This window comes from Cryptomeria japonica, chromosome 5 (assembly GCF_030272615.1).
Source record: "Cryptomeria japonica chromosome 5, Sugi_1.0, whole genome shotgun sequence".
Lineage (NCBI taxonomy): Eukaryota > Viridiplantae > Streptophyta > Pinopsida > Cupressales > Cupressaceae > Cryptomeria > Cryptomeria japonica.
The window spans coordinates 430,557,547-430,581,300 of NC_081409.1; the positions used below are offsets into that span (position 1 = coordinate 430,557,547).

Consider the following 23,754-nt stretch of genomic DNA (forward strand, 5'->3'; position numbering starts at 1 on the left):
AGCACAACAGAACGGGAGGCACTGGGGATGATCTATGCGGTACAAAAATTCAGACACTATTTGTTGGCGACACCGTTCACATTTTACGTGGACCATCAAGCCCTCATGTACTTGGTCAACAAAACGATAATTCAGGGAAGGATTAGCCGATGGCTGCTCTTGCTGCAAGAGTTTACATTCACCATTATCGTGCGGCCTGGGAAAAGCCATGTCATAGCGGACCAATTATCACGCATAAAGTCAAGAGAACAGCGGAGGGGGTGAACAAAGATTTCCCAGATGCCCACCTATTCCAAATTGCTGCATTACCACCATGGTACATAGCCATCGGGGAGTATCTTTCTACTTCAGTCTTCCCCCCACGCATGCTACCAGGAGAACGAAGGAAACTGGTTCTACGAAGTCGAACATTCCAACTCATCAATGGACTGTTATATAACATGGGACCGGATCAAATGCTCAGGAGATGTGTGATGGAGGAGGAGGTGCCAGGAGTTCTCCGAGAGGCGCACGAAGGGCCGGCAGGGGGCCACATGGGACCGGACACTACTGCACGAAAGATGCTACTCGCGGGCTTGTGGTGGTCCACAGTAATATAATGATGCCCGAGAATGGGTTGTTGGTTGCGACACGTGCCAAAGGGTTAGGAAACCATTGAAGCGGGACTTTATGCCACTCAACCCCTCGCACACGCAGGAATTATTTGAATGATGGGGGTTGGACTTTGTCGGACCACTCAAAGTCAATCGTTCTAGGCGATGCAGATACATCGTGGTAGCCACGGAATATTTGACTAAGTGGGTGGAAGCACGGGCCCTACCCGATAACTCGGCGGTGAGTACAGCCAGATTTATTTATGAGCAAATAATTACTCGTTATGGTATCCCCATGCAGCTAACGAGTGACCGAGGTGGCCATTTTGTCAACCATGTTATTAAGTTGCTCACGACAGAATTTAAGATCTTCCATTCTCTCTTGAGTCCTTACTACCCTCGAGCCAACAGGCAGGCAGAGGCCACGAACAAGATCCTGGTAGGAGTCATTTATAAGTCGTGTGGGGTCAAAGGGGAAGATTGGGAAGAGAAGTTACCCTCCGCGTTGTGGGCTTACCACACGATGTACAAAGTGACCACGGGACAAACGCCCTTCCAACTTATGTATGGGCAGGAGGCTGTGGTGCCAGCGGAATTCATGGTGCCAAGCCTTCGCATTGTAGTAGAGAACAAACTCGGGGATATGGAGAGCCTGAGGGGAGATTGTATGCCTTAAGCAAGTTGGACGAAAAAAGAATGATGGCACACTGGGCCATAGAGGCAGCCCAGCAAAGGCGTAAGGTCTGGCATGACAAGCATCTTCGGTGAATGAGGTTCACTCCGAGGCAGTTAGTGTTGAAATTCAATGGGAGGAACGAAATCAAACCAGGAAAGTTTAAAGTGCGATGGCTAGGGCCCTTCAAGGTACGCGAGGTCAACGCCAACGGGGCGATTAAGTTGTGGACACTCGACGGGAAGGAGATACCTGATGCCGTCAATTGGTCGAAATTAAAACAGTACCACGAAAGATGGGCAACCGACCCCGAACCCTCCAGAAGCAATACCAATAATTTTAAAAAAAAAAAAAAAACACCGTACAGTCAAAAGTTAATAAATTAAAAATTAAAAAAACACCGTACGGTCACACGACAGTGACCATACGGTCAAAAAGTTAAAAATTAAAAAAAAAAATAGTAATTACGATGGCTATGGTGGACCACCGACGAGGGAACCACCGAACGGTGGGACCACTGTGCGGTGGTAACACCGACGGTGGGAGCACCGTGCGGTGGCAACACCGACGGTGGACACCACCGTGTGGTGGAGACCGCCGCGGTATAAAGCCTCGCACAAGCCCGCACCAACATAAGCAACACGCAACCCGACCCAGCCCACACACGCAGCCCGGCCCAACATAGCAGAGAACCACACAAGGGCGTAGAATAGTAACAGGACGACAACGACACAGCATTACCGTACGGCTACAGCACTCTGGGGAAGGAGAAAGAGGCACGTGTTTATTAATTTAACCCTATTCTTTTTTCCAAAAAAGAGGGCACAAACGACAAAGGAAGCATTATTTACTGGATGCTAGTGGGAAAAATTGGCAAAAGCAGTTACGGCAGTTACCTGGTGCAGTGTCGTCAACCTCAAGGAACAAAGGTGTGGTCTGGATTCTGCCTTCGGGTGTAAAGGTAAGAGGCGGCATGGCTGACAGCAGCCAAAAGAAAGGGAAGAAGGTACGCTCCAAAGTGCAGCAGACTCCAGCAAAGAGTGATGTGACCATGGACACAATTACTTTTGAGGTTTGACTGCCACAGATTGCAAGAGATGGTGGAATGAGACCCCGAATGATGACCCTCTGAAGACGCAACTGCGACTTGCACAGGTACAGTGGGCCATCTTGATGCCAATTTTTTGCATTAGGGACTTCGAGGTGGTGTTGCGCACCATGATTGGTACTTACGACTCGCACAGGCAGCAATCAGTGTTTGATTATGACCACCAACAGCTTACAGTATCGTTTGCTTCGACCAAATTTACCAAAGTTTTTGGTATTCCAGGGATGCACGGAAAGAAAGTGGATAAGGCACAGAAAATAGCCCCCGACTTCAAAGATAAACTTCTGAAACTGATGTGTCGCGACGACCTCACACAAGCAGAACTTACTAGCCTTCAGCACGCAAGCAAGAGTCGCGGTCTGAAGAAGTCATTTTTACGAGAAGGAATATGGCGGTGCCTGGTGGATGTCGTGAAGAGCCGGTTGACAAGAGCAAGTCGAGCTTCGGATATTGCCATGGCACAGATGGTGCTCGTGAATGGCACCCATAATGGTATAGTATATGACTGGGCATCTGTATTAGCGGACAGAATGGAGGAATTCATGACTCTCTAGCATAGGACTTTCTACATGCCCTACCACGCTTTTGAGTTCTTTTTGGATGCAGTATGCCTTCGGGGCTCACCGGACCAGGACCAATACTTGGCACCACAAGGTCAGGTACACCCTGGACAGCCCCCCATATTTTATTGGATGCACCTGGACACCATGGCGCCAAGCGGAAATATCCACTCTAGCACGAAACGGAAGAGGAAGGTAGTGATTTCAGCGTCGGCAACAGAGTCTGAGTCTGGCAGTAGTGATCCTAGTGAGGAGGCGGAGGACTCCAGTGATTCTGCCATGGAGACTAGTTTCAGAATGGTAGGTCAGGGTGGGCAACATGAAGAGACTGACATGGGGGCAACATCAACGGCGGCCGCACAGCCTCTGGATGAGCAGACGACTTCCGTAGGTACCATGTTGCCTCCTCCAGGTGCGGTGGTGATGGCAGTACCAATTCCTGGTTTTGGGCAAGGCCAAACACTCGTGATTCTGGCCTCCCCACCTGCGGTCGCGACACTGGTAGAGCCTCTGGTGGTGGAAGAGAGTCATCCCACAACAGTAGTAGAGGTTGGAGGGACAGCAACTGGGGAGATGGTGGTACCATCGGAACTTTCTAGAGGGAGTGATCACCCTTCTCAGCAGGACATGAATGCATGGCTGAGCCGATTCAAGTTGTCACCAATGGCACCTGTTGGAACAGTAGTCCTTTCTCCAAGGCAGGAGCAGAGTCCTCACGAGATTGTGGACCTAGTCGGAGATGGTTTGCCAGAGCCTACGAGGAGTGTACCAAGGGATCACTCACCCATCTGCGAGTTGATGTTGCGCCCTACATAGGAGGAGTTCACCCCGAGTTTCCCTCAGACTTCCCACAAGGCTGTGGAGGAGCAGGATATAGTAGCATCTCCGAGAGGGGATGGCGACAGGGAATTAGAGCAGTTTTTGGCGGATATGGCTGTGGAAGCCAGACGGGTAGTAGCCTCAGTACGGTCTTAGGGTGAGGCCCGGGCAAACGAGGAGTTGGTGCGGCTACTTGAGTTCATGAGAGACAGGTGCAGGACCCACTTTACTCAGTGCTTCGAGTCTGGTGGATGGCCTACCACAGAGACCTTGCAGATGTTGGAGAATTGGGGCCTCTGGGAGTAGGTTGGCGAAACCAATAGAGGGGCATTGTTGAGGCAAATAGATCAGTTGTTCCAAGAAACTTACTACGAGTTGCGGAGGACGCAATATATTGCCGACAGTACAAAGACCCAGCGCAGGGAAGCCGTGTTGGCCCGAGATGAGTTGGTTACTAGACTCCAGCAGACGGAGGAACTCCACCACGAGCAGTTGGCCCAGGCGGCGACCACATGGGATATAGAACGAGCTGCCTTGGAAATAGTGTTAACCGGAGAGAGGACGACTAGGGGTACCTTGGAGGCACGGTTGGAGGAAGTGCAGGAAGACAGGCTATGTTGGAGAACGGACTGAGTAGCGCTTTGGAGCAGGTGGATCAGAAAGATAAGGAAGTTTTGGAGGCCGCATTGATGGTGAAAACAGTGATGGAATGCCAGATGGTGGCGGAGCGGGACCTCAAGTTGCGGATTGACCAGGTCTACGAGTTACGCGCTCGCCTGAGCGCCGCCCCCTCTCCACCAAGGACGCTTCCTCCACCCCCTCCTCAGTCCTGAGTTTTATGTTGTAATCCTTCCATGTTGTTTTGTCGTCCGGAGACGACCATGTTTTTTTGGGGGGGGATGATGTTAGCGGCAATATTGTAAACAAATAAAACTAGTTAATTAAGTTGTAAGTTGTAATTGTCTTGGTTAGTGGTAACCGAGGGGTGGCAGTTGCGGTGCGGCGGTTGGCGCTCGCACCCCCTCGGTATCTTTATATACTTCCGAACGTAACTTGTGACACACGATTATGAATGGAATAACATCTCTTATATTTGACCTAATATCTATGGCATTATTATTCTGCATTACGTGCTTTATCTGTGTACTTTAAGTTATTCACCCGAGAGGGCAAACACTGAATATATAGAGACTTCTGGGGATATGGCTAGCATTGTGATAGTCAAATAGTTTGAGACTTTGCTAATATTTTAAACCACCAACTCCATCTTCCAGTTGTCTTTGTGTCTATGATGGTGTTTCTTTGAGGGGCTTTCACGGAAAGGAATCTCCTTCAATAACCAAATTGCAGAAACCAGAAGTAGTTGTTGTTTGGAGCCCTAACTCAACTGCATAAATTTCTGCTAGATTATGGATAGAGACCCTATATACTTATTGAATGAAAGGAAATGATTTCCATAATTTTCTAGGAAGCTTCCTAATCAAGGATGTCTATGGATGCACCATTAAAATAATACTAAATTGGATGTATTGAGACAGATTAACATAATTAGGTTAGTTGCCAATACTAATCTACCCATGTACTGACTAAGTTGGCTACATAATTGTGCTTATTTTACAAGAGCCCCAAGACTACAAGTGTTGAGAACACGGTTATACTGAGGGGGGGGTTGCTGAATCAGTATAACAAACTTTTATTTTTTCAACTTAATATTATAAGTATATAACTTTATCTCAAAACATATTCATTGCATACTAACTTTCACATGAGATCTAACTATTATGAACACAAATAGAACACAAGATATATATGTGGAAACTCTCAAGGGAGAAAACCACGGCAAAATAGCTTCCTTATATACAAGAAATTCTTTTACAAATTCATAGGTATCAACCCACTAGAGGCAACAACCCCTCATTCTATTTGTGAGACACTTTCCCACTAGAGGCACCAACCCCTCATTCTAATTTCTATCTCAATGTTGCTTCTCCAATGGATGATGGATCCACAATTTAATATACCTTTCTTTCACAAAACTACTATATTATCTTCCACAAATCTGCTATGATCTCTTCTACAAATCTTCTATAGTCTTTTCATAAATCTGCCATAAATTCTTCTTCAAAATCTGCTACGAACTCCTCACACACTCTTCCCATTAAATCTGAAATAATGATCTCTTACTATTCTTCAATAAGTCTGCAATCTATCTTCTTATTAGTGGTTCTTGGTGCATATGTTTTTTTTGTCTATTAAAAATTTAAAACACACTCCTCACTCTCCACTTTACTTCTATTTCCAAACTCTATATATATTTACAAAAAATGTGCATTTCCTTTCTAAAGTCATGCCTTTCCAAAATGAATGTATCCATCCCAGCCGGTCACACTCTTCTAAAACAATTACTTCTTTATAAGTAATCGCACCCCTTTGCTGATCTTCATAACCTTAATTTCTAATTCCAAATCACACCTCTTCATAAGCTCTAATCACTCCAATTTAATTGTTATCTTCCTTAACAAACATTGTACCTTTTGTCCTTAACAATGTAACTCGCACTTGTCTTTGGATTAATTACTGCATCATTCTTTATTGATATTCTATAATGAATCATTGCCTTTTATAGAATATAAAAATCATTTATTTTAATGAGTAGTTGTTATTATTGATCAAATAACTTGTTGTCTAGATGGTTTGCTGACTTTCTTCTATTGCAGTCCCTTTTTGACTTCTTTTTGAACTACAGTGACTTCTTTATTTAGCGACTTCGTTTTTGCTTATTGTTTATACTTAATCGTTGCTTTTAAGATTACTTTGTTGCTTTTTATCATTATCACTTCCTTGTAAATCTCATTGCTCTTTTTGCTCCATAATACACACTAACTTTGGTGTTTATTGTTTCTAACTTAAACACAAAAGTATGGTTGACCAAAGTATAGTCTTGTCTTCTTAAAAATCTTACTCCAATCACTGATCAATTGCTGTCTTGGTAAAGTCGTTGCTGGACTCCATTACTTAATCGCTACTTCAACTTGTTCTTTTTTAATACACGATGTTACCAGCAAATTATGAAGTTCCTGCGAGCATGGTTATGCAACTTGTCGCTCCTTATATTTAAGTCACATTGTTCTTCTATAATTCAAAATCGATGCTCTTTTTTTAATATATTTGTTGCATTCCATAGCATGGGTTTCTGTTATTCCCATCTTTCATATAGACAAATTAATATTCTTTTGGCTGTCATCTTTAAATATTCTTTTAGACTATGAAGTCATTGTCAATGATATCGCCTTATCTACATCGCATTTGTCTTTTATTCTTGCCATCTTGCCAGCATTCGTTGCAGTCCAGATTACATTCGTTGTAAATCTTTTTACATACATTGCAACTCACCATGAAGTCAACTTTGTAGTCGCTATCTTGTGTTAACAGATTTCTTTGATAAATATTAATCGGTGTGTCTTCAAAACATACTTTGTTTTGGTGATCATTATACTCATTGCCTTTGCCAAGTGTTTTGTTTATGATTTCTAAACCATTTGTGCCTTCATACAATCGAATCCTTTGCTAATTCCCACTTTAAAAATCTTTATCGCTTCTTGTATTAATATATTTGTTTGTCTCATCAATGAAGTCAATCACTTCACAAATCAAGTCTGCAATGCTTGTAGTCTTACATAATTTAGTTCCTTTAATAAATTATCACTGAATACATGAGCACAACTTTCTTCAAAGTTGTCCATACATTAAAGACCCCTCTTGACATGGCTTTGACATCAATGACAGTGAATTCTTATCATCTACGTAACCTTGACATCAATGACAACAATTCCAACAACAAGTATATTCCCATTCGAAAATTGAAACCATGATCACATTTTGCATCACCACATAGGACTGATTATAATGTGGGCATTCAACACAATTCAATAACCACCATGGTTCTACTTATTCACACAATTTAAACTTTATATCAACAAACTAACATCACATTCATCCTCCTAATGTGATTCTGTTATCTGTGATTGATAACGCTCTCTCTAATTCTATGATGATGTGATCAATTTTTTAATATTTTACTAAAAATAGATTCAAGAAAGATTTCCAGTACCATTTTTGGCATTGTTGTCGAGTTTAGTGGTTAAACTAAAGATGATGATATCATAGGAAGTCTCTTGAACTCTTATAGAACTCTCAACAATAACAAAGAGTTAGCATGCATGGCCATAAGTAGGTCTACATGGGTTGTTATAAAACAAGAACAGCAGATTTGCATTGTCATGGAAAGAAAAAATTCTGTTGAAGAGGTTGATGGGAATGCTTTAAACCCATTAACTTGTGAGGACTTGGCATTCTCTTCACAACATCAACACATAAGGATAAAATTCAAAGGCATCACAAAAGGTCAGTAATATTCTAAAATAGAGAAATGTAGATGCATACTTAAGTGGATGGCCATGACGGAACTCCTAAACTTAACTCCAATCATCTTTCATGCCTTGTATGCACATTTTGTGGTAACTTTACAATCAAACACATGCATATATAGCTAGCTAAGTGAGGCATCATCTGCATGACTAGATCTCTAGTAAATGGTATGTTCTTGTCCTCATCCTGCCAGCACTCAGCTTTCCTCATGTACTTTAAGTTTAGTTCAACCCTTATGATGATGAGTCTACAAAAATACAATGGTGATGATCCCCTCTCTTTTATTTTCTGCATGTGTGTGCACATATCATTGGTATCTGGTCCTTGCTCTGATTATCGGGCCTTCCACTCTCACCCTGATTCTCAGTGCCATCCTTTTCATTGCTACCATTTTTCTAAACTCTGCAAAAATCAGAAAAAGAAAATTTTACTACCCAGATTTCAGATTTTTTACTTTTGCCGACTCACAGATACCATTTAGATTTTTGGAGATTGAAGGGAACATTTTCCCCACCACAGATTTTCCTAATTGTAAGAATGTTAGGTCTCATCAAATATCAGCATCCTCATTGAACAACGATGCTTTCATTCTGTCCAAAATCCTCTGCCTCTACAAACAGCAGCATTTGGATCAAAGTGATCATTCAACAAATTCAGCAAGAATGAAGCATTTAATGATCACCTTGTTTCAGAGAAACCCCATCAATACACTGACCAACCCTTACCGTGTTCTGCTCCCGCTCAATTACTGGATGTTCCTTGTGACATTTGAGACTTCGGAATGAATATGCTGTTCCACCGATTCCATCAGTTGCAAATCAGAAGATCTAAGTAAAAATTTCAAAAATTTCAGAGTTTTAAATTAGAACATTCTTCAGCATATTCCTTTTTAAATATTTTATCAGCATCCTCATTGAACAATAATGCTTTCATTCTCTCCAAAATCCCTTTGCCTCTACAAAAAGCAACATTTGGATCAAAGTGAGCATTCAACAAATTTGACAAGAATGAAGCATTTAACAATCATCTTGTTTCAGAGAAACCCCATCAATACACTGGCCAACAGTTACTGTCTTATGCTCCTGTTCAATTGATGGATGTACCCTATGACATTTGCAACTTCAGAATGAATTTGTTGTTCCACCAATTCCATCAGTTGAAAATTGGAAGATCTAGGTAAAAATTTAAAAGTTTTAAATTAGAACATTCTTCAGCATATTCTTTTTTAAATATTTTGGGATCACTTTGAATTTAAGAGGAATGCAATTACTTGCAGATGGAAGGAGGACCTTTCTGAAGTGTTACAATATTCAAGACTCTAATTGTTAGTCACTTTCCTTTTATATTTTTAATGTCTTCTCCAAAAACTAAAAAATGTGAAACGTCAGTTTTATAAAAGCAGAAAAATGGATGTCCAAACATCCATAATCTTCATTTTCTATATGCTGGTAACTGATTGGATGTAAAAGGGCTTCCCAACCAATGATATCTGCACACTTATGGTTTTGTTGCTGTCCATAGATCAAAAAGTTTCAGCGCAGGTGTTTTTTCTTAAAATAAGGATGGGCATGTTACAATTTGGTTGCAGATCAATATTATTTAAAGAAGAGCTATCTCCCTGAGGTTTGTCACCTTTACTAGAAGTTACGTTTCCTCGAAATTGAATCTTGATTTTTCCTTTCAAAGGATCAAAACAATATTGTTCCTATCAAAGAGAATCAAGTGAAATTTCCCTGAAATTGAATCTTGATTTTTCCTTTCAAAGTATCAAAAGAATATTGTTCTTAGCAAAGAAAATATAACATTCATTTTTTCTTTCTTTGACTGAAACTATGTTGTGCTTCATTCACCAAATATTACCATACAATTGCATACTATGACAAATATAAAACCATGTATACAGTTTTTAAGACTTTAGACTCTTGGTACTAGAGCAACACCACTCACAAAGAAATCCATCCCAGTTGACCAAAAACCATCACAAGAGTCCTCTCAACTACCTAGGTCAATGACTCCCAAAACACAGGCAAAAGCCTTCCATATCCAAGAGATGAAAAAAAAAAAATGTTTTTAAGACAACTATACTTTACTGGATTCTGAAGTTTTATAAGGTTTTTAAAAAACATATTAAATAATACCTCACAAATATTGAAATTACTTGTTATTCACTTATTTGATTATACATAGCAGCTACAAATTACAAAGTCGAGAAAATCAAAAAGTGTATACTTCTATAGAAATGATGGTCACAAACAAATATTAAAATTTTTATTGAATGCAAATAAAGTATGAATAGAATTATGAAGAGAACCAAATACCTGGAGCTCCAAATCCATAACAGCGAGTTCATTTTTACATTTATTCAAAGCCTTCTCCTTATAATGAATCTACAAACATTGCATGATAAAAAATAAGGAATCAAAACAATTGTTAAAAATACTTTAAATTGCATAGAAGTTTACTCTCAAAAAAATGAACAAATGCTAAAATTTAAATCTACAAAATATCACATCAAAATATATAGGAACAAATGTCACAATACTGTATTATATAAAGGTGTGACAAACCTATTCCTTAAAAGCATAAAATAAATTTCATTTAACGGGGGGATTTGGACAATGAACACCATTAGGATTTCTAGCTTTTATTTTCCTTAATTTTCTTGCTTCTTTCTAGTGGCAGAGTTTGTTTCAATATTCTCCCTTGGAAATCTTTTTCTACTGTTTTCATAATTGAGCAAAGCTAGGGGGGATCCTTCCCTAATGCAAACCACAAATGCGTCAAATAAACAAATGGCTAACACCTGCGCAAAACAAGGTTACCAAGAGATGGGGGTACTTGGGGACTTTGGAGATGGGTACAAGTACTAGTACAACAAATTTTCAAAAAATAGGAGATGGAAGTACTTGGAGACGGCAATTCTTTCTATAAATAATTTCATAATTTTCAAAAAATATCATGACATAGAACTTTGAAAACAACAACAATAGTGAAGTTTAACAAATTCACATTAACTCACACTAAATATTTTAAGATTATATTATTTTCAATTTAAAAAAATATTATAAACTAAATTAAATTCAGTATAATCTTAAACTATAATTAAACTTAATAATACCATCGTAGCTACCGAACTGTTCTATGGTTTTATTTATTATATCTATATACCTCGCAGTCAGACTCCTACTGGTCTTGTAAACTATTCTCCTTGAGAACTTTGACTATGTCGGTTGTTCACCCTATTTCACCTTTGTAAACAATGCCATAGCCTCCTTCTCCTTGTTTTAAATGCTCAAAGAAGTTAGATGTCACGACTTTGACATCGTAAAAGGTGTACTCGCTGAAGTCAAGATCATAAAACGAGAAGAATGAGCTAAGAGTTTCGAGCAGTGGCCTTGTAATGCAAGTGGTCTTGATGAAGTTTAATTTAAGCTTCTTTCTATTGTAGTATGTAGTGATATTGCTCTACCGTCACTATGAGATTTCATTGTGCTGCCCGAAGCTCATGGATGGCTTCATTTCTTTCACATGAGATTTTGTGTAGTTTCTTCGCCACTAAAGATAAACCCTTATGCCCTTACGTCCTGTGTTGAGGGCTCATTTGCAACATCAAAGGGTTGTCAGCAATGTCAAAGGCTCATTTTGCAAGAACTATAATCGCGTTTTTTCTTTTAGCACTGCATTTTTCATGGGCATTTTTTAATCACGTTTAACCCTTTTTTTTTGCTGAAGACGTCATAAATTTCACGGTAGACATTAGAGACTCCAAGAGATGCCAGTCATCTGCATCCTGGACTCACGGACACGTTTAATATCACATTTAAACATCTCTAGAGATGTCTCACATACTGGAAACACGTCCTGGTCTCACGGACACGTCTTGGGATCCGGACACGCTGGTCCAAAGTTATACACAATCTATATTAAATTGAGAAGATTTATACATCATAAGGGCAACTTCAAAATTATATGGAACCCAACCAACCTATGCTACCCAATGAATGGATATTCAGCCTACTTGCAAAGACTCCATGCATTACAATCTATCTACTTTAACATAGGCCCACCTATGCCTACGAACTACTCAGTCCTCACAACTCTACGCTAACTTCAGCAACAGTCTAGTTAAGCCATTAAGACTTCAGCTTTCTTCTTTTGCCCAAACTTCAATAGCCTCTACAAAAGAACTTTTCCACTTATATCCTGAATGGTGATGATTGATCTTCACTAGAGATGTGGGAAATGAATGGTCCTTGTTGCATGAAACATCAGTAACATTTTAACTTCCATCATACAATTCTGCAAGCTCCTTATTGTTTATGCATGCCTCTAAATGCCTCTCAAACACTATTGACCATTCTAGAAAGTATAACATAACCAACAAGGTCTTTGTCGTCATCCATTTGTCAGCTTCTAAATGACTTCTTTACAAATCCACTCTATAAGGCATCAACAAAATCCTACAATACTTCCACAAGATTGCACAATGACACATGGCACTCTAGTGACACATTCTATCCTATACATTTCCACAAAGGTTTGCTCTTTTATTACGAAGGGAAAAGTTTTCTTTAGACTACTTAACCATGCAACACTAACATCTCAACTATGCCTTCATGTTAACAAAATATATTTCTCAAGCTCCCAAACACACACAAACAAAACTACAAACCAAATGAGGCACACACTTCAAAACCTAAAACTAAAGCAAACTCTTTTTAGGTGATGCAAGATTGCTCCACCCCTAGGATATTCCTACATCAAACACCCTAGGCATAGAGTTTGTGAGCAACACTCACAAAAGGGACTCCACAAAAAATTGATTCAACCACCCAAGATGGCTTACTTCCATCAATGATCCATGAATCTTTTTCTCACCCCTACCAATTCCAACAAATGATTCTCTATCCCTCTCCCTTTGATCTTTGTTTGGTAGAAGTAAAGTTAGTTACTAAGTTCCAGCTGTTTAGCAAAAACGGAAGTTCCTTTGTGTTACCAACAATATCATATCATATACACTAAGTCTATCCACAATATAAAGTCGATTGTTCACATTGTAGCCTTGTTTTAATCACATTGTTTAGCATATGAGGTTTCTTTGTTCAAGAGAGGATAGAATACTTAGCATTTTATTCTATGTTCAAGAGTCATAAAAAACACATCAACAAGTATGTCTTTAGTCTTGGTATGGATGCAGTCACATGGACCAGCAAGATGCCGCAAGTGGTAGCTCTTTCCTCGACAAAAGCCGAGTATCGAGGAAATATTAAAGCAACATGTGAGGTAATGTGGCTACGTGGGATTCTTTATCACATGAAAATGTCTCAAGAAAATCCTTCACCCTTGTTCTATGACAATCAAAGGGTGTTGAAACTTGCCACGAATCCAGTCTTCCACAAGCATGTAGAGCTTCATTGTCATTTCATCAGACAGCTTGCTGAAATTGAATCTATAATCTTGCAATATGTTCCAACAGTGGACTAGACTGCAAACATTCTCATCAAGTCTCTGAGCCTAGACAAGTTTGAAAAATTTAGAGGGCAACTTGGTGTAGTTGATTGTAATATTCCCCGTAAAAAAATGATTTTTCCCAATTTACAATTAACACAACACTTGTTAAGGTTAGGAAATGAAAACCAAGTGTTGCTGAAAGTAACCTTTCCAATTTCTGATCACCAAGAGCCCAATCTGGGAGGGTGAGAGCATATAGTGTTGAGGGGATCGTTCGATACCAATAACTGAAAATGATTACAATACTCAGGCGGTAGGCCAGCCCCCTCCGCTTATACAACGGGATATTGAGAACAATGTAATCACTTGGTAGTCAACCAGCCAAGGACAAGCCAAAGAACTGAAGAATGCAATCACTCAACCGCTTATGCAACGGTAGGACTACAAATGGAAATTAATATCAACTCCATCGCTTATTTAGTGAGAGGACAACATTACAATCAACTCAACTGCTTATGCAGCGGGAGGACAGTATTACAATTTTAAGATAGGCGGCTAAGCCAGCCTCTTCCACTTACGCAGTGGGGACAAATAAGTAATCTGAGAAAATAGCTGTTAGTACTACTAACCAGCTTTACAATTCATTACAGAGATTTCAAAATTTAAGAAATATTACTAATCTAAGGTAGGTGGATAAGCCTGCCTCTTCCACTTATACAATGGGACAGCAGAAAGCCAAAATGTTGTTGTTAGTAACTTAGTACTACTAACCAGCATTAAATGAATGTAGAATTTAACAACCAAGTGTTGATTAAGAACTGAAAGCTGCAACAAGACCTCCAAACATCCTCTAACAAACCAATCAACTCACCCTCTCAAAAACACACCCAAAATCCAACTTTCGAAAATCTGATATATAAGACAGCAAGCTGGAAATGCATAACTTGCAATACCAATCCACACCAAAATTCTCCTAACTCACTCAAAACACACTCAAATCACCCCACAACACACCCAAACTAACAATATACATTAAGCAACCAAATACAAACTGGAAGACAGCATCAACATGACCTCAAACCAACAACACGCTTCCCAATGCACCCCCCAAAGAAGTATGTCTAAGCTGGAAAGTACGATTTGCATTATAAAATTGAAGACTCAAAACTAGGGGCTGAAAACTTACAATCTCATCGCCAAAAGCATAGAAACATTTAGAGTCGATGCCCAGAAACAGCAGGAGCCCGCACAGAGACTTAGGAGTGAAAATATGCTTCAGCCATGATGCCATCCAGCAACCAGGAAACACACAAAACAAAAAACCAACTGACGCAAACCATTCTCAGTATGCTCTATCTATTCCTCTAAGTGAGAAATAGTCTCTCCACAGCTAGGTGCTATATCTCCAACACGAAATTGACATAGGCTAGAAAGCTCACAACTTCGAAGAACAAATCTGGCACCATTCAGGCAGCACTTCGTTATACAAATTTTCATGGATCCAAAATGAGAGCCCAAGGCCTGTATTTATAATTTTTTACCAGCCAAATTCAAATTCAAATGCTCTCCAAATGCACCCAAACCAAATGCCATTACATTTCACCTTCATTAGGCGTTGCATTTCATTTTATTTCCTTACACAAGTTCGCCCAACTCACATTCACCATAAATCGCCATTTTTGATAAATATAAGACTCATAAAATAACATTGATGAAATTGTACTTTGGCATCTCAATATTAAGGTGGAATATTTCACCAAATAGACTTAGGATAAAAATTAAATTTTCCCATCTCTAAGTCGTGCAAGATCATAGCAGAGTCACCTTATTAAAATTGCCAATAATGTGTAAAGTGAGCGCTCAACAATGACTTATAAATAATAATATAACTTAGGCAATCTTACTTAGAAAATCGTCCAGCTTGGCTTAAGCTATAATTTAATTAAAAACACCATGGCGACCCCTTGAAGTCAAAACACAAATTACACCTAGGCCATGGAGAATAATAAAGTATTAAAAAATACTTTTGCTTCCAAAAAACTAAATACTGCCAAAATGAGTTGAGGCCAAGGTACTGAACTGCATTGCAGAAAATAGTCATCTGAGTTCGAACACAGGATCCTGCCAAAAATAACACTGCCAAACATAGCCACTGAGCTGAGCTGCAGAACCCCTGCCAAAAATAAGACTGCCAAACATAGCCACCGAGCTAAGCTGCAGAACCCCTGCCAAAAATAGCACTACTAAAAATAGTATTTACTATAAATAGCATACTGCTAAAAATAGTAAGTGCGTCAAAAGTTATTTTCATCACATTTTGAGCAGCAGTCAAGACTTACTAAAAATAAGTCTGGAAATCATCTCCGAAGAATTTGCATGTCAAACCACGTTGGAGCTCTCAAAAAACCCAAAAAAACCCTATAAAGCTAGCAGCCGGCAGCAAGTGGCAATTTACTAAAAATAGTAAATTCAGAAATCTTCTCTGATTGGAATGCATGTTATAGCATCCTGAAGCTCACAAAAAACCCAAAAAGAATCTAGAGAGAAAACTATAGAACCCTTGCAAACACCTCTTCAAAACCTTCCAGAAGATAGAAACCCTAATTTAGTCTCTAGTTAGCCTATGGGTTTCCAAAATAGGCTAAGACTCCATCCATCAGTCTAGAACTGAGATGGGGACATTACAGTCCACCCTCCCCAAAATTGCTTGTTCTCAAGCAATAGCAAGGCTGGATGCTGCAAAATCTACTCATTCTCCCAAGTTGCATCCTCAATTGGTAGGTTTTTCCATTTAATCAAATACTGCTTGAGATTCCTCCTTCTCAATGAGTGTTCCCTGGAATCAATAACGACCTCTGGAATCAACACCAACTACCCCTCCTCATCCAGGGGAGGTAGATCTGATGAAGCTACCGCATTATTTCCAAGTGCCCTCTTGAGGCGTGACACCTGGAAAACATTATGTATCTTGTTGTTTTCAGGTAACTCCAATTGATAAGCCACTTCTCCAACCTTCCTAGTGACTCTGACTGGTCCATAAAAACGGCGCTTGAGCTTCTCTGCTCTACTCTTCTTGAGAGTGGACTACTGGTAAGGATGAAGCCTCAAGTAGACCATATCTCCAACCTCAAAAGAGCACTCTACTTGCTGCCAATCAGCATACATCTGCTGATTCTGTGCATACTGAAGGTTGTCCTTCAAAGATCTCAGAATGTCTTGATTTTGCTGCAACATATCCCTCGTTTGAGGGGCTCTACTATCTCCAAAAGTCAAATCAGCAAAGCTAGGTGCCTCATATCCATACAGGGTTGTGAAAGGCGACATCCTAATCAACATGCGATAGGAAGAGTTGTAACAATACTCTCCCAAATGAAGCCATCTCACCCAAGCCTTCTGCTGCCCTGACACATACTTTCTGAGATAACCTTCTAACCACTTATTCACAACCTTAGTTTGTCCATCAGTCTGAGGGTGATGACTGGTGCTAGGAGTGAGTACTGTGCCACTCAATCCGAAGATCTCCTGCCCAAAGATGCTTAGGAACTTGCTCTTCCTATCACTCACAATGGTCTTTGGCAAACCATGCAATCTAAACACTTCTATGAAGAAGAGATCAACAACCTGAGCCACTGCGAATGAGCTAGTAATGGCAAAGAAGTGTGCAAACTTAGCCAATATGTGCACAACAACATATATGCAATCTTTCTCTTGCATCCTTGGTAGCCCAGTGATGAAAACTATAGAAATGCTTGGCCCTTTCTCATCAGGCATAGGTAAGGGATGCAACAAACCAGCTAGGAAAGTGTGTGCATCTTTGTTCTGTTGGCAGACTGAACACTCTATAATGTTGCGAAGGACCTCATCCTTGAGTCCCTTGCAAGAAAATCTTCCTTGGATCTATCGATATGTCTTGAAATACCCTTGATGACCAGCCAAGTGGATGTCATGAAATGATTGAAGAATCTTCTTCTTGAACTTGGAATCAGGTACTAGGAAGATTCCAATTTCACTTGGAATTAGGTACTAGGAAGATTCTAATTTCTAACTTTATAGTGTATCAAATCATCATCCATCTGATACCTTCCATCATGCAAAGTGCCCTCCACTAGGCTAGTAGCAAACTGATTTTTGGCATACCCTACAATAATCTGTTGTTTCCAATCAGCAGTAATCTCAACCAACGAACTCAAATTCAGCCATCTTGACAAAGCATCAGCCACAATGATGTTCTTCCCCACTCCTTCCACTCTATCATAGAAACTGTCTCTAAGATCAAATCTATTGTCCCAAATGCAAATACAAGCTGAGTGTAAGCAATAACAATAATCTGGTGCCCGGATGTTCAACCAAAACCTAAATTGGTTATCCCAAACGGACATCCAATCTATCTGAAGCCCAAAATTAATCCTTGATTGGACTAAAATTGTTCAAATCTACAACTGAGAAAATCTGATTTTTCTATATATAACCTTTGCATTAAAGAACCACCGCTGCAATACTGAGTAACTTCAGCCAAAATCAATTTTCTTTTCAAACCATGTGCTAGAAGTGACTTCCCAAAAATCACCAACTTGGTGGGAAACCAAGTTTTACTCATAGTCTCTTTCCATTCCATTTGCAAGAACTCAAATGGGCTCATTTGGTCACAGAAATATGAGGTAAAAGCAACATTAAAATCACCTTTCAGATTCACAACACTCCATGGTATACTTCTTCCATCGTCTTTCGTCACCAACAATCCTTGAAAAGGGTTTGGTGCATAGATACCAACCCCAAGAGTGGCTCTGCCATGTTGTTGCTGCACTCCTAACATTCCCATTTGGCCCCCACTGAAAATGCATTCAATGATGCTTGTAGATTCATCACCAATGCAAAACTCCTCGTCAAATTGTAGGCTTCCAAGGTCAACCATCAAATCATGGCAATCCACACCATCATGGTCCTCTGTAGAAAATAAGTCACCAACAAACTTGGATGGCCCAATAGACAACTCAACCTGTTCTACTTCACAATTACATACCACACTTGGATCCCATATCTCAGTCATGTCATCAGGGTTAGGAGCCATCTCATCATCCAAATGAAAGAGTGGATTATCTAAGGTCACATCAACGCTCATCACAAAAAGAGGGTTATCAACAATTTGAAAAGTATTTCCTTTTTCCAACTTAGACAAACTATCCTGCTGTCCTAAATCTGAAAAATTCCAATTTAGGACACTGCTCCAAGTCAAAGACTTTCAGAATTTGTTCAAGCTCATTCTTCAAGCTATGAGTCTCAACACCATTATTCTGAAATGCAATTTATGATTGGTCCTCTAAATCTGCCCTTTGAATGTCATCATCTTGGTATATTTTAAACTCACTTCATAACATGAATCTCCATTCAACCACCTGTTAACCTTTTCCATTTCTAATTTTACCATGTAGGCATCCTTAGATGTATCCATTTCCTCATCATATGAAGTTACATGAACTTCATTGGAGACTTCCCAAAAGCAATATGAATTTCTATCTTTTTCCTCTTGTTTAACATCTTCAATTTTCATCTGCTCTTCCTCTAGAAGCACATGAGTGCATTCAACACTGTCACTAGCTCCATAAGAAACATTAAGAGATTCATCATGCATAGCCTCAATTACTGTTTTTTCATCTTCTTTCGACATTGGTCTCAATGACAAATAATTGTCCACCTTCTGAACCCACGATCTAGCAGAACACTTATCACTCTCATCAAAGTGGGCTAGAGTAACCTTTCCAAGGGCTTGCTAATAATCTCCTGGAGCATAAGGGCGGTTATCATATCTTCCACCTCTCTTCTTCTTTTGGTTCATAAACTGGTCCAAGGTGAGGATATTTCGGATCTCTGCAGGGAGAGAAGCATACTCCATGTAACTATTACTTATTTCTTCCTTTGTTGGTATCTCAATTTCAGCTTCAGGGACTTCCTTGGGTAGGAAGACGGGTTGCAAAGGTCTTGATACTAACCTTCTAGGGTTATCATAACAGCTAGCTTAAGGTCCTTTAGTGGGTTGATTAGGAGTCCCACCATAATTCTGATTAAGTTTGGCCAACAACTATGACATCATATCCATCATCGCATCAAACTCTCTTTCTACCCTGGCATCAGGGGTTTCTTTTTGTTCTACTATTCTCTTTGCCATAGTGTCAACTGCTGATTCTATGTTTTAGTAACGAACTTCTCTATCACCCACGGAGATCTCGGATCAACTAAACACACAGACTGGCAGGAAAACCAGCTTTGATACCATCGTAATATTCCCCTTAAAAAAAATTGATTTTTCCCAAATTACAATTAGCACAACACTTGTTAAGGTTAGGAAAAGAAAACCAAATGCTGCTGAAAGTAATGCTTCCACTTTCTGATCACCGAGAGCCCAATCTGGGAGGGTGACAGCATACATTATTGAGGTGATCATTAGATGCCAATAACTGAAAATGATTACAATACTCGGGCGGCAAGCCAGCCCCTTCCGCTTATACTGTGGGATATTGAGAACAATGCAATCACTTGGCGGTAAACCAGCCAAAGAACTGAAGAATGCAATCACTCAACCACTTGTGCAGCGGGAGGACTAGAAATGGAAATTAATATCAACTCCACCACTTATTCAGTGGGAGGACAACATTACAATCAACTCAACCACTTATGCAGCGGGAGGATAGTATTACAGTTTCAAGATAGGCGGCAAAGCCAGCCTCTTCCACTTACGCAATGGGGACAAGTAAGAAATCTAAGAGGATAGCTGTTAGTACTACTAACCAGCTTTACAATACATTACAGAGATTTCAGAATTTAAGAAATATTGCTAATCTAAGGTAGGCGGCTAAGCCAGCCTCTTCCACTTATGCAGTGGGACAGCAGAAAGCCAAAATGTTGTTGTTAGTACTACTAAACAGCATTACAGTGAATATAGAATTGGACAACCAAGTGATGATTAAGAACTGACAGCTGCAACAAGACCTCCAAACATCCTCCAACAACCCAATCAACTCACCCTCTCAAAAACACACCCAAAATCCAACTTTTGAAAATTTGATATATAAGACAACGGGCTGGAAATGCATAACCAGCAACACCAATCCACACCAAAATGCCCCTAACTCACTCAAAACTCACTCAAATCACCCCACAACACACCCAAACTGACAATATACATTAAGCGACCAAATACAAACTGGAAGACAGCATCAACATGACCTCAAACCAACAACACGCTTCCCAATGCATGCCCCAAAGAAGTACGTCTAAGCTGAAAGGTACGATTTGCATTATAAAATTGAAGCCTCAAAACTAGGGGCTGAAAACTTACAAATCTCATCACCAAAAGCATAGAAACATTTAGAGCCGATACCCAGAAACAACAGGAGCCCGCACAGAGAATTAGGAGTGAAAATATGCTTCAGCCATGATGCCATCCAACAACCAGGAAACACACAAAAACTTACACAAAGCAGAAAACCAACTAATGCAAACCATTCTCAATATGCTCTATCTATTCCTCTAAGTGAGAAATAGTCTCTCCACAGCTAGGTGCTCTATCTTCAGCACGAAACTGACATAGGCTAGGAAGTTCACAATTTCGAAGCACAAATCTGGCACAATATTCCAGCAGCACTTCGTTATACAAATTTTCATGGATCCAAAATGAGAGCCCAAGGCCTGTATTTATAACTTTTTGCTAGCCAAATTCAAATTCAAATGCTCTCCAAATGCGCCCAAACCAAATGCCATTACATTTCACCTTCATTAGGCGTTGCATTTCATTTTATTTCCTTACCAAAGTTCACCCAACTCACATTCACCATAAATTGCCATTTTTAATAAATATAAGACTCGTAAAATAATATAGATGAAATTGTACTTTGGCGTCTCAATATGAAGATAGAATATTTCGCCAAATAGATTTAGGATAAAAATAATATTTCCCTTTTCTAAGTCGTCCAAGATCATAGCAGAGTCACCTTATTAAAATTGCCAATAATGTGTAAAGTGGGCACTCAACAGTGACTTATAAATAATAATATAACTTAGGCAATCTTACTTAGAAAATCGTTCAGCTTGCCTTAAGCTATAATTTAATTAAAAACACCATGGCGACCCCTTGAAGTCACAACACAAATTACGCCTAGGCCATGGAGAATGATAAAGTATTAAAAAATACTTTTCCTTCCAAAAAACTGAATACTGTCAAAATGAGCTGAGGCCAAGGTACTAAGCTGCATTGCAGAAAATAGTCATCTGAGTTCGAACACAGGATCCTGCCAAAAATAACACTGCCAATCATAGCCACTGAGCTAAATTGCAGAACCTCTGCCAAAAATAGCACTGCTAAAAATAGTACTTACTATAAATAGCATACTGCTAAAAATAGTAAGTGTGTCAAAAGTCATTTTCATCACATTCTAATTAGCAGTCATGACTTACTAAAAGTAGTAAGTCCGGAAATCATCTCCGAAGAATTTGCATGTCAAACCACGCTGGAGCTCTCAAAAAACCCAGAAAAACTCTATAAAGCAAATAGCTGTCAACTTGTCGCAATTTACTAAAAATAGTAAATTCAGAAATCTTCTCTAATTAGAATGCATGTTATACCATCCTGAAGCTCGCGAAAAAGCCAGAAAGAATCTAGAGAGCAAACTTTAGAACTCCTACAAACCCCTCTCTAAAAACATTCCTGAAGACAGAAACCCTAATTTAGTCTCTAGTTAGCCTACACGTTTCCAAATAGGCTAAGATTCCATCCATCAGTCTCGAACTGAGAAGGGGGCATTACATTGATAGGATAACCATTAACGGAGGGTATTAAAGTAATTAATGTATTATTTAATGGTCATTTAGTTTTTTATGTTATTTAGTTAGTTTCTAATTCCACTCTTTTGTTCACTAATGTTTCTTTTAGAAACGTCGTTATGTAATTCATTATTTAAGGAGTCTTTCATCTCGTTGTTTAAATCAATTAACAACCATTTCTAGATTGTAAAGCAAATCCCCGCTGAAAAGTGGAAGAGACTGGCTTGCCGCCTATATTTGATCTTTGTAATTCTGTCCTCCTGTTGAATAAGTTGTCGAGTGATATTTTGTTTGTAATGGTCCTCCCGCTGCATAAGCAGTTGAGTTGAGCTTTGTTGTAAGTGTTCAATCCTCCTGCTGAAATATTGCGGTAGATTGATTTGTGCTTAAATGTGTTTTGTTTACTTGGCTGGTTTACCGCCAAGTTTCCTTGTTTTACCCGCTGGAAAGTGGAAGGGGTTGGCTTGCCGTTCATTATTGTAATAAGATTTTCAAAAGTTTGCATCTAATGATCCCCTGCCACCGTATGCTCTCACCCTCCCAGCTTGGGCTCTTGGTGATCAAAAGGTATAGGGTTCCTTTCAGCTGGTTTAGTTTTCTTATTCTAATCCCTAACGGTTGTTGGTGTGATTGTAATCTAGTTAAAAATCAAAAAAAAATTGTTGGGGATATTACAGTGGTATCAGAGCCACTCTTCCTACTAGCCTGTGTGATAAGGGTTCTCCATGAGTGACAGAGATACTAGATACTAAAACAAAGAGCAGAGAAGGCAGCAGTTTCAAATACCGTCAATGCCAATGGAAGAAACCTTTTCAGAGGTTTTGAGAAACAGAGAGAAAGAGGTTGATTTAGCCGATTCAATGGCAGAGAGGACATTAGATCAGAATGTTGCCAATCGGGTTGTGTAGAGAGTTGAGAAAAAGTTCGATACTATGATGGACATGATGTCCTAATTGATGGCCACAATAAATCAGAATGTTGGTGGGGGTCGAAGTCAAAACCATGACACCAATGGACACCATGCGAATACCTCTAACAATTCAGGAGGTAATAGGAATGGCAGCAATCATAATAGCAACAATGGTGGAGTACTGGTTGACTGTCAAGACCCTTGCAACCTGTATTCCTTCCAAAGGAAGCACCGCCACTTGTGGTAGAAGTCCCAATAGCTGATGAGATACAGGCATGTTACATGGAGTATGCTTCACTTTCCACAGAGATCCGAGACATTTTGTCTCTTGATCAATTCATGAATCAAAAGAAGAGAAGGGAAGGGAGGTTTGATAATAGATACTCGTCTCCAAGGGA

At 39.7% G+C, this 23,754-nt stretch overlaps 1 protein-coding gene across 3 annotated transcripts in view; it reads right to left on the reverse strand.

Annotated features, from left to right (window-relative positions):
- The window catches only part of LOC131060460 (protein PTST, chloroplastic), a 224,513-nt gene that overhangs the window by 79,447 nt on the left and 121,312 nt on the right, over window positions 1-23,754 (reverse strand). For all 3 annotated transcript variants that reach the window (XR_009110367.2, XM_057993695.2, XM_057993704.2), the window contains one exon: window positions 10,500-10,568. Coding sequence is in view for 2 of the 3 variants with exons in the window: in XM_057993695.2 (XP_057849678.2) it covers window positions 10,500-10,568 (69 nt within the window). In the remaining variant the exon portion in view is untranslated. The remainder of the gene's footprint in view (window positions 1-10,499; window positions 10,569-23,754) is intronic.